The following is a 12,890-nucleotide window of genomic DNA, read 5'->3' as shown; positions in this document are numbered from 1 at the left end:
GGGTCACAGACACATGCTGATAATGTGTAGTATGTAATATATTTTTTGGTATTTTAATAGTCAAATAAAGAAATGTTGTGGGTTTAAAGTGCATGGTAACCCTTTGTAATCTCCCAACACATTTATTTTTTAAGATGGGGGTTTACACTCCGATAGAAACAGCAGTGTGGCCCTTTGGCTCAGCATTATTGTCTTTGCTTGTGTGTTGCTCCACAGGTAGAATGCAAGAAGGCCCAGCCTAAGGAGGTGATGTTCCCCCCAGGAACACGAGGTCGGGCCAGGGGCCTGCCGTACACCATGGATGCCTTCATGCTGGGCATGGGCATGTTGAGTAAGTACATTTTGTGTGTGTGTGTGTGTGTGTTTGTGTGTGTGTGTGTGTGTGTGTGTGTCATACATATAGACTTGCCACCTTTTGGTGAACTTCACTGTTTTGAATCCAAACTAGGTCACCCACATGATTTGTGCAGATACAGTCTGCCCACTCAAAGCGATAGAGTGACACACATTCACTGTCAGCAAAAGGTAGCACTGCAGAACTTGAATGGAGTAGAATGGTTATTGCATTGTTTGTCGTGGTCATTTGGCCGGTATACAGCATAAAATGCCGATTGTGGTTAGTTACTGTTGTAACTAATTACCCAATTTCCTGTTGGGGATCAGTAAAGTTTTTCTGATTCTGATTATGATAACAGAGATCAGCAGCACTGGAAAGTGTCACATTGAGAGATATACAGATATGCTGTGCTGTGGCTGCAACAGCATGACATGTTAGGGAACCAGAATACTACATTGCATTGTTTGCTTATGTTAGTAAATTGTAAATTTGTAAATTTGCTCTGTAAAGTAGGAAAGTTGATACTTGACTCGACCTTATAATGTGGTTACTGGCATCAGTGAGAGTGAGGCTGCAGGGTAAAATTTACATCATTTTGACAATAGTATCAATCGTTACAAAAAATAAATACCAAATCAGTCCCTGAAACTTAGACTAAACCTGGACTTGCCTGAGAAGAAATAGATGAGCATCAGTTCAGACTTTAGTTTGCCCTCCTCTTTGTTTTGTTATGGGGTTTCCAAATGTGAGGAGCTCTAAGCCAGGATGGCGCAAGTCACACATGGTCTATCATGCTGCGGGGTTGTTAAGTGTGGTAGGTTAGGAGGTAGAACCCAAATACAGGAGACGAGGCAGGCCACATCGAGGAAAACAATTATTTAGTAGCAAACAAAAAACACTATACTCGAGGGAAACAGGAAACACTGGAAACACTAGCATGACATGCAGCTAAGGCAATGATCGGACAAAGAGCCGAACTGAAGACAAGACTTAAATACACTAGGAACTAATAAGGTGACAAGACACAAGACAGGAAAACACAGAGGAGAGGCTGAAGGAAACACTGGGATCAGGGCAACCAGGGATAATCACACAGACTGAGGGTAGGTGAGGAACTGGGAGGGGCAGACAAGGCTGAGCAACCAGACAAAGGTGAAACCACTAATGGGAGTGACACAGCAGGGCAAAGAAAACTGCACCAAAACACAGAGAAACAAAAGTATAGTGCAAACCACAAAAGTCCAAAACACAAGAAACTCAGAAGCATGACAGTGGTATGAAAACTGCAGTGTGCACGACTTGAAGGCACTGCAGAGGGTCGTGCAGACCGCCCAGGGCATCAGTGGCTGTGAGCTCACCTCCATCCAGGATCTGTACAACGAAAGGTGTGCCAATAATGCCCGCAGGAGTATCAGCAGTGAGCGGGACCACAGACTGAAGCAGGCAGGCCGGGACAGTTTTTTTTCACAAGCCAACCAGGCTCATGAACAATGGACAGTGACAGCCTCTTTCTTGTCTGTCTTTGAATCTCACACACACACAGATGTGGCTATGATTACACGGCATAAAAATATACACATACATGTATTTGTACATTTACCACACAGAGCACCTTACACACACTATTTGCACACATTATACTGTCTTCGCTTTCTGGGATTGTTGGTTTGAATTACATTTTTATTCCTACAGATCTGCACTGCCAACAGAGACCTGCATTTTTAGGCGAAAAAGAGAAAATGCTGTCATTGAGCTCCTTCGTAGGCTATATACGCAGGGTCTCACAGGAACAGGACAAATAACAAGAACAAAGGGAGATCACACGAGCACACAGTCATAAAACAGCCCTTATTTTCAGGTGTCAGACAGCTAAAGTTTCAACTCTTCATGTGTCCTCCTTTGAGTCGTGGTATCTATTTATCTTTTATTTGCACTTTTAGACATCTTGGTGTGGTTATTTCAGTGTCACCTGAGTTTTAACGACATTGCCCTCACCTGGCTAAACAAACCAAATGAACATGCTCCAGAGCTTGAATGAACCACCCATAACATTCTTGGTGTGAAAGCAACTTCTATCAATCAATCAATCAATCAATCAATCAGTCAATCAATCAATCAATCAATCAATCAATCAATCAATCAATCAATCAATCAATCAATCAATCAATCAATCAATCAATCAGTCAATCAATTTTTTTTTGTGTTGCACATTTCAAGTACAGGATATATCTGTGTGCTCTCCAGAGGAACAATTAAAGGACCATTCTAGTGGTTTTGAATGGTCCATTTACTACAATTTACCCACATTTTACTTTGCAGTAAACCATTTTGCAAAGCATGCGGGGGCCATAAACATTTCACAACATATCATCAAAATCCCTACATTTTTACATTTTTGGTATAAACACCAACCTGATAATGTTCTGCTTCTGCGCCTAACAAAGTGGCAGTGTAAAGCTAATGTTTGCCCAGGGACTATTTTCCAGCGCAGAGACCGTTTCACTCCGCTCAATGTCAAGTCATCAAAACACAACAGTGCTGCTGCTTTTAGGAAAACTCATATGGAGGACTTGATTACGGTGCTGGAATAATGGGGGGAAGAAAGTCTGAAGTCTCTGAAAGCTGTAGAAAATATAGGAAGATATAGGAAAAATGATATCACAGTTATGATGATGATGATATTTCGGTCTCAGTTACACTCAATTGGCATTTTCAAAGATTAATAAATTAGTTTTCCAGAGTCCGACAAGGTGTAGGCTAAAGCCAAGGCTTATTGTGCCTACCCTTTTTGCATATGTGTTAAGTTACAAACAAAACAATTGCAATAACATAAGATGTCATAACATATCAGAAAACAATAGCTAATTCAGACACACACAAAAAAAGCTAAATCAACACATTATTTCGATTGCCATTATAATAATTATCTATATTTATCTATTGCCATGGATTTATACTTTTTTTTAATTGACTGATTGAGCTGCAGAGTTTTAATTCATTGTCCAAATTGTTCCATAAAGATATCCCTTTAACTGATACACATTTGCTTTTGATGGTAGTTCTTATTTTGGTGTTTTTAAACATACATATACCACTTAAATTATAATGACTCTTGACAAAAATAGTTCCTGGATGCAGTGTGGAAGTAGATTATTGTTAGCCTTGTACATTATAATTAAAGTATTTAAATCAATAATGTCTTGTAGTTTTGTGTGTAAGTGTGTAAGTTAATGAACAATGGGTTTGTTGGTTTATAATAGTTATAATAGTTATAAAGTACAACTGTTTGCTTTGGGAAAAGATAGGCAGAATTGTGTAGATATTACAGTAAACATGCAGAATCACTGGTATAGCCCTTTAAAAGAAAGACAGCATCCCTAAAAGAAGTACAGCAGAACCGCTCAGTGAAAGCCTCTCTGGTGAAGTGCTTGACTCATGAGGTGAGGAAGTTGTACATATTAATGCTATTGTGTTGCTGTCACATGCTCGGAGGCTTTATGGTGTCATGTGTTACACCAAAGAGGCAGATAGGCTCATCCTTTCCTCCCCACTCTGCCCACCCCACCAGCTCCCATCCCATCTCAGCTCCTCACCCTTTGCATTAGTGACACAAATTAATTAATGGAGAGATTGATTGTCTGTCAAAAGCAACTGGAGCAAATAAATCGTTTGACGCTCGGCACCCAATCCTAAATGCTGTCGGCTAATGGGGGCTTGGGGATAGGTCGTCAACGCCCACTATTTAGCTTCATAAAACATCGTTCTGCACCAGGAGAGACCTCAGCATGAAATACGCCACTAATGCTCAACCACATCACCCCACTGTTTCACAGACCCATGCACGACCCTGACCCCCACATCCAGCAGAGCATCACAGAGCCAGATTTTCCTCCCTTTTCTCCAGCCGTTGGTTTCCATTCATTCCACTACGAGATGAAAATGAACTTTCAGAGACTTCAGACTGTCTTAACAGCAGTATTTCACCACCGTAATAAAGTCTTCCACATTCGTTTTTTTCTAAAAGCAGCAGCACTATTGTGTTTTGATGACTTGAAATTGGCAGAGTGAAATGGAAAATGCGAGGGCTTTGTTAGTCGTAGAAGCAGGACATTATAAGGTGGGCGTTTCAACCAAAAATTCAAATTTGAAAATTAAGGGGATTTTGATTATATGCTGCAACATCTTAACAACATCTTGCTGCAACTGTAAATTTGCACATTGCCCACATCTATGCACATTGTATATATCTATGCACACGGTTTTTTGCACATTGGGTTCTTAGATCTCTGGTGTCATCTTTAATTCTTTATTTTTTATTTATTTAATCTTGTAATCTGTGGATACTGTCGAAAACTGTGAATTTCCTTCGGGATGAATAAAGTATCTATCTATCTATCTATTTATCTATCTTTTACAGTGATTTTAAATTAGTTTCATCCTTTATATAGAGAGTCCTGTAAAGTTTTAGCAGTTACATGATTACTGCTTTAGAGGTTAATGCTTCACTATCATGGAAAGTTAACTTGTTTGGTCAATAAGCAAAAGAGTGATAATTAAGGATCAAGCATTCAGTTCCAAAAAAATGTTATAGGCACAGTAAAAACAGTGCTTACAGGACATGAGGACAGAGCACGAGAGACGAAAAGTCAATCCACACACCCCGAATCCAAAATCCAACAGTGACATTACAGTTTATGACATGACGACAGGAGTGACCACATACAGCAGAATCCTGTGTTCACTTCCCTTCAGGGGCTGATTGACGATAACTGCTTAGGAAGAAGAGAGTGTTATCCTTTATCCCTCTTATCCCTATTTGTGTGTAGATTCAAACTTGCAACCTCCAGCTTCAAGCCTATTTCTTCAGTCATTAGGCTCTGCTTTTTCCCGTACAGAGCAATGGAGGGAAGTAGAGGCCAGAGGAAGGCGGCCGGTATAAGTTCATGCCAAGTGTCTTATCTAAATGAAATTCGAAAAGCGGGACAGCGAAACATTCCCGTTTGGCAATTTGCATGAAAACTTACACAGAGCTCATTACTTAGGGAGCAGTAATTTCTTACATGCTCAAAACTCATTAAAGGGCCTCTCTTGCACTCCTTTTTGTTTACGGTACCTAATTGAGTCATTTATCTTTATTGTGTTGCAGAGAGTCACATGTATGTTTGCTTGAAATTAATACGCACTTAAGCTCCTTGCAACCGCACATGGCTTTAGCAGATGGATAATTGATTTTAAAGTGAATGTGAACTGTTGAGCCATAAAATAGGTACATTAGCATGCATATTAATTCAGGGCGTTGAGAGAAGGTCGGCAAAAGCAAGCCGTCGGGGGCAGATAAAACGGCAGGCTTTATTTATTGAGAAGATGGGCAAAGAAGACAGAGGAGGCTTGTAGCAACTAGTGGTGTTAGAGCGCCCAGATAATGTTATGTCGGTGTCACTAAAATCCCCTCTGAGTCAAAAGTGCAGGAGAACCAGATACTGTAAACTTCTTTTAAGATGTTGTCATACATTAATAGTGTAATACATTACATTAACAAGCACTTAAATGCAGTATGGCAGTACTGAATGGCATCCAGCTGGAAAAGCAACCCTCACAACACAACACACTGAAATATAATCCGTAATTAACCCTATTGTATCTGTAAGGATTACGATTATTATCATGTGCCCTAAAAGTCTCTGGGTCTCCGACCTCGTAACAGCTACAGTTACCAAACTTAGATACAAAAGGTTGGAAATCTCACCACTCACTACTCAGACAAAAGAAAATAAAAATGCCGGATGGTGCATACTATAATAACCAACTTTACATTTTAAACTATAACTTATCTTTTTATACGGTATCTATCCATATAGATAACTGCTCTGTGCGATGGGATTTTCCGTTACTCTCCACTGTATATCAAACTTTTTCTTTTTTTTTCTTTTTTGTTTTAAGCATTTTAAAATTAAACAGACAAAAATACCACAACTTGGTTGAACAGTGTTATGCCCAGTCTAGGGGAGCTGAGGCATGAATGAATAAGGCCCCATCTTCCCCAAGTCCCAAGTAGCCAGGAGGACAGATTCTCAAAGTGAATAATTTTTATTTACAAACTGAGAGGGAATAGTGCACAAAATAATATAATTATAACTTCAGGGTGAACCAAGGCCAACATAACAAACAAAACAATTCTAACTGAAAAGCAACAAATTCTAACCCTAACAAAGAAACCAAACAACAAACACTTACCTCCCTAACTTAACAAACACAGGAGAAAAAGGGTTAACTAAAATGGCAGTTCACCCTACTGCTCTAACACAAACTTTCACAAAAGCTCAGACACAAAGGGATGGCTGGTTGGGAGTTGAGAAGGATGAGGAGAGCCTGCTGTTGCTGCTGCTGCCTTGACTGTCTCCATCTTGGGCCTTATATAGCTCTTCTCCTTCGCAATCAGCCAATCCGGGGACTGGAGAGCCTCAGCCAATCCTGCGTCGCTCACAGCACACTTGCTACAACAAAGATAGGGCAAAAATAACAGAGCACACACTCCAACAAAAAAACTGAACACGACAGCAGTCGTAACAACAGGTGTACCTAATAAAGTGCCCACTGAGTGTACATCTAAACCATGCAAGCCATGTGGCATGAATACCGCATTTAATGTAGGAACAACACTGTGACATTTATTTTTCAACAAGTGCTGCGCCCCTTAAAATGCGTGAGAACATTATGAGTATACACGTGGTTTGGGTGCATTTCTGTGCTCATTATCTTCACTGATTTAATTGTTGCACATTTATTACGGTAACACTGATTAATTACTTTTGTGTGATTCATTTTTATCATTCTTTTAATTTACTGTAAGTCAGAGTCAACATTTTATTTAGCTGTTAACGTTTCTTTTTGTTTATCAGTCATGACACACCTTGTAATGTGGGTTTAGAAATAATAATCATTAATACATTTCTGTGATAAGACTCGATGGTTTAGGTCCATGTGATGAATTCATTATATGGACAGAATAAAGAACTGCACAGCCAAGCGCAATTGTCATGTGTAATGACCGCTGTTGTGGCACTTTTTATTTCCTTTTTGTTTGACAGGTGTAAAGACGGGTGGAGCAGGCAGAGGACTGAAATAACAACAGCTGGTTGTGTCCTCTTAATTTTTTGGTTAATTGCGGGAGTGGAAAAGAGGCTCGAGATGACCGTGTTTTATAAAATACAACGATGCATACGCATGGATTTATGTTAATCAGACGAAAAATTAATATGCTCGTAAAGAATGCTTATGCATATTTCTGGCTTTGTGCGTACACAGTTTTGCTCATCTGGCCCTGGATGCTGGTGCACTCTGGGAAAAAAACAGGCCCGGCGATGGCCACAGGACAACACAGCATCAGTGTAACGATAGGAAATCATCACAGTCAAGTTTGAAGTCGATCAGACGTACAGTTGCAGAGATAATCAAGCCACAGACACACATACAGGCAGAGATTCCTCCATTTATAGACAGATGAGCATGATAAGAGGAAATGAAGCAATGCAATCTGTGCTTTGCTTTTGCGTGTGGAATGATAACCGTAAATCTCGCAAACAGTCACACGTATGTATTGCATTTCAAGGTGATGTACTTTGATGTACTAGATGATTACTTTTCCAGGTGGCATGGATGTTGTTTGATATGAAGGGTGAATATATGTGGTGAATCGTTACAGTATCATCACAACAGGTATTGTTACATTTTCATCTCACCTCTTTACAGGGACATTCAGAAACTATTATCCAATATTTATTACATTATCCGTGGCTACAAGGCTATTGAACAACATGCTTGCCCAGTCAGTACCCCTACCATGTTTATAGTATCACACACACGCACACACACACACACACACACACACACTGTCTTAGCTTGTTATTGCCTGTGCTCTCATGTTGAGCTTCTCAGACCTTTTGTAGAGCCGATCTCCACTCAGTCAGAATAAAAGTAATTTTCTCTCCTGATAAAAAGAAGTTCTTCCTATCTCTCTCTCTCTGTCTCTCTCTCTTTCTCTTTCTGTTGTTCCCCCCTTTCTCTCAGCGACATGTTTTACACTGATTTCTCACATCATTTCCAACTCTGTTGTCACACATCCACACATCAAAGCTGCTCAGCCACCAGCAAAACTGTCAGACAGATGAGATGCCAACCACTGTCCTTGCTTTCCAGTTCTATAGCATCTTTATTTGAGAGCGCTACATAACATTATACCATGGGAGTCTAGACTAAACTCCCTTGTGCATGTGGTGTGTGAGCTGAATCATACTATAAGACAAGGCACCTTTTTATGTACACATTTCATATACAGCGGCAATTCAGAATGCCAGAACTAAAAGAGGCAGTTCAGCAAAAGTTTAATTACATGGCAGAATAGGCAGTGCAGAGCATAAAAGTGTATCCTAATTTATGTGGATGCAAAGACTCCTTTGTGTGTACCTCAAATTAGCCTAACACATGTGGATTCGACTGAGCCAAAATAATATGTAAGCAGAATAAATGTGTGTCCAGTTAGTGGGATGCACTAGAATAAAAAGTTGTATGTTCGATACAACATTTACATAATCCAGTACTCATTTTGTACCTTTTTTTTTTTTTGTGGTGGTATGAAGTATGGAGTAGTAATGTGTGTGTGTTCATATAAATGAATATTCCTTGGTTTCCTTGACTTGGTGTAAACGGACCAAACAGGGTTTCACGCCTCCAAAACAGATATTCCCCCAACAGATGCAGCGTCGCTGAATGCAGAAAATGTTTTTCACCAGGTAGAGTGTTCATATACAATATAATAGATGTTATGGAAAAAATGGCTGTGGATTCATTCCTCTGATGATGATGCAATACTGATAATATCACACAATCCGGGGGTGCAAGTTGGGGAGTGCGCTCATAAAATCTCTCTGTATGCTGATGATATCCTGTTATATGTAACAGAGCTCTGTGTATCCACATCTGCTCCAGTGGAAACCTGCTTGAATATGTTGCCATCTCACCAGGAATATGATTATGCCTTTGAACACAGCCAGAAAGAGTCAACACCATCACTTTTCATAGGAAACAAAAGAACATCCAGGTCCCTCATAAATGTGATGATGTATTTTCTCTAAATTACATGCCCCTACATTATTTTCCTCCATTAAAGAAGACTGAGGGGGAACCATCCACTGTCTTTACTTGTTCCAAATATTATCTGCTGTAGGTCCAAGCAATTCTTTAAGGAATTAAACAATTAAATGCATGTATGCCAGTTTATTTTTAAAGAGAAAAGCCATTTAGAATAAAGCTTAGTGTTCTTAAGGGGATGCTCCAGAATGAGGGACTTAAACTGACTTATTTCTAAATACTTTGTTTGCATCTCAATTTAAGTAGTCTGGTTCTGGCAGATCGACGCACTACATCGCCTGTCATGGAAGCAATTAGAACATCATCATGTCAGTGCTAAGCTTTCATCTCAAAAGGACTTAAAGGTGTTCGATGATTTTTACAAAGATGGAGTTTTACAGTTATCTGGACAACTTGCCTTCCTGTGGCCTCCCCAAAACACTTTTTTCCCTAAACACCTACAAGTGAGACACTATATTTTGACTGAACATCAAGTAATCCCTCTCCTGTTGTAAAACTGCCACCATATCAGATGTTACATGACATAAAGAGAACTAAGGGGTTTGTATCTCACACCAATGTGGGTATCCATCAGTTACTAGAGAAACAGAGCTGAGGGCTAAGGCCAAGTGGGAAGAGGACTCAAATCATAACTTTGAAGATGAGGAGTGGGCTTTGAAAGAATGGATTTTTTGTTTCAAAAATAAACATAAGTTGACTCAGTTCAGCCTTATCCGCTGAGTGTGTTACATCTTTGCAAGCAGCACAGTGCCTTACATTCAATATTCACCTCCCTTGGACCTTTCCACATTTTTTTTCAGATGTGAATACTTGTGCATCAGTAAGGGAGGGGGGGCAGCTGAAGATGGAGTTGCAATCCCGCTAACTAGACTCAAATATTCCCCACCAACCCCTGCCATATCCTATTACAATAATAATGATTATTATAAAATAATTTAAAAAAATAAAAATAAAAAAAAACTGAAGAAAAAATCTTGGAGCAAGTTGCACTGTAAGCATTGCTGGTGGACATTACATCTGCGACCTGAATGTGTCGTGACCAGTTGAAATAACTGTGGAGAGGCATTTAAGGGGTATGTGGCTGTCTGTAGGTTGCAGTGTGGATGTACCTACAGTAAACTCAGCTGATTGCTGTCGGTCTCTTTAATTTTTGCTTTTTGTGTGATGTCATCATCATCGTCTACCTGGTGGGAATGATTGGAAACTCTTAAATGTATAATTGATGTACTTGGGTTTGATACTTTGAGCTGTTATTTTGGTTCGTGCCACAGATAAAACAGGCGGTGAGCTTGAAACTAGTGCTAAGCTAGCTTTCAGGCATTTATACAAAGCTGTATGATGGAATTTATCATGGAAAAGGGAAATATAAATGACTTGACAATCCTGGAACACTGATTTCAATAGGCATGCCTGTTCTCAAGTGCTATGGAGGCAAAACATTAAACTATGAAAAATTTGCTTTATTTAAAATGTAATTTTGTGTGTAATTTATAGATAGTAGTTGCTTTTAAAACTGCACCGGTTCTTATGTGTTAAAATAAAATTAACCACATAATTTGTACAGATAATTTCCTAATCTATTTTTCCGAATGCTGCTGTACCATCAAGCAGGGCTCATAAGCAGTGCAGACAACATTTTACCAGTAGATGGCGAAGTAACGGGGTGGGAAGATAGGTGTTATTGCGCGTCCTGTTGGTCAAATAATAGAGCAGCAATTGAATTCACCTTGAAGCGACATCCACTAAGATTGGAATGTATTTAGAATTAACCAAGATAGAATTGTGTTGAATATGGATGCACTTGGCAGTCTGGCTGACTCCTGAAATGAGAGCCACCGTCTTGCTTCTAAATTACGTCCATATTCAGTCTAATTGTAGCGTGGTTGATTTGATGTGGCGCGCGTCCCAATTTCATGGAACGCAGCCTTATATTGCCAGAGACTTTGGTTCCACAATTTGCCCGCACCAGTATAAATGAAGCACTACTCCACCAACAAGTCAGCCATTTGAACACACTGCGTCTGGGTGTTCGCTTACGTAATGTTTTTGACACTTTCTCACACACACACAGAGACACATGCGAACTCTTGCTGGGCCGGCTTGCTAAATGTCACACGAGAAGCTCTGTGTCATGCACGCTTATCCTCGGTGGCTGACATTCAATCCATTTTAAGAGAAAAGTCCACAGTTGCGCCTCAGCCCATTGAATCCAGTGTGGCTGTCAGCCCTACTTTGTCAACAATAGAGACTCAAGGTTCAGTACTTCAGTTCCAGCTGAAGTCAGACGGCGACTCAGACATAAACTGACTGAAGTCAAGGATACTTAGAAATAGGCTGAACTGATAAATATACTATGATGAAAAATTAACAAAAACAACAAAAATGTGTTGTTTATATTGCTATTCTTATAAAGTCTGTTCAGTTGTTTATATGTAACATCATATGTTTATATATGAAGTCCAGTTACTTATGAAACTTTTAGCTGGAACAAATGACACACACTCCAGCAGCAGAGAAAAAGCAGAAATGGCTTACTCTTAGAGAAAAAAGAGAAATATAGCCACAAGTACTGATGTTAGGGCTAACACTGGTAGAATAGATGTTTTATCATAATGTCAGCTCATCTAGCTAAGATTAAATTGCATGGTTGGAAAACTGCATCTACACAGGAGAGCAATGCCTCAAGCGAGGTGGAGGTATGAAAAGCTCTATGGCAAAGTGATGAAATTATGAACACAATTGCCAAGCAGTTGCAAAAATTAGAAAAATAAGGCCCAGATTGAAAATACCCAGAAATATTCTTAATACATCTGTGGCTCTAGCTTTGTACATAATCAGAGAAAAGTGTCAATGTGACACTTTGCTGACCTCAATCTTTCCTCTAGCGCCACACTCAGGCCAAACATTTAATTTGCACATAGCATTATCTCTAAATGTAATGGACAGACTGCCACGTAATTTGCTGAGCATACTCATGCTCCCAATCGAAGGAATCCTATCAAACTTGATGCCACCATCAGCTTTCATGTAACACCACCCTTTGGCCAAATTGTCACATTTGATTTTTCAAAATCTATCGGACAGATTGACATGAAATTTGGAAAGCACATTGGTGACCTCATGGCCTTTGCTATCCTCAAGCCAAAACATACAGATGCTCCTCATTCTCCCACACATACCGCGACATGCATCAAGCCAGCAGGGCGCCAGCAGTCGAGGGTTTCCTATCCCATGGATCATCTTATGGTCCACTCAAAATTACCTTCTGACCTCCTGAGATCCAAAGCTTGGGAGCAACTGATGTTGAATATGATAGCGAAGTCCAAATCTAAATCACAGTGACATGACCTAATAATAACTGGAGTCAGATTCAACTGGAATTCAGTTTTTCAAGAAAAAGTGTTGT

The 12,890-nt window shown here is 39.8% G+C and overlaps 1 protein-coding gene across 8 annotated transcripts in view; it reads left to right on the top strand.

Annotated features, from left to right (window-relative positions):
• The window catches only part of LOC115369625 (RNA-binding protein Musashi homolog 2), a 367,622-nt gene that overhangs the window by 274,304 nt on the left and 80,428 nt on the right, over nt 1–12,890 (top strand). For all 8 annotated transcript variants that reach the window (XM_030066268.1, XM_030066269.1, XM_030066264.1 and 5 more), the window contains exon 9: nt 217–331. In XM_030066268.1, the coding sequence (XP_029922128.1) occupies nt 217–331 (115 nt within the window). The remainder of the gene's footprint in view (nt 1–216; nt 332–12,890) is intronic.

This window comes from Myripristis murdjan, chromosome 13, assembly GCF_902150065.1.
Source record: "Myripristis murdjan chromosome 13, fMyrMur1.1, whole genome shotgun sequence".
NCBI lineage: Eukaryota > Metazoa > Chordata > Actinopteri > Holocentriformes > Holocentridae > Myripristis > Myripristis murdjan.
This window is presented reverse-complemented; position numbering and strand designations above follow the sequence as displayed.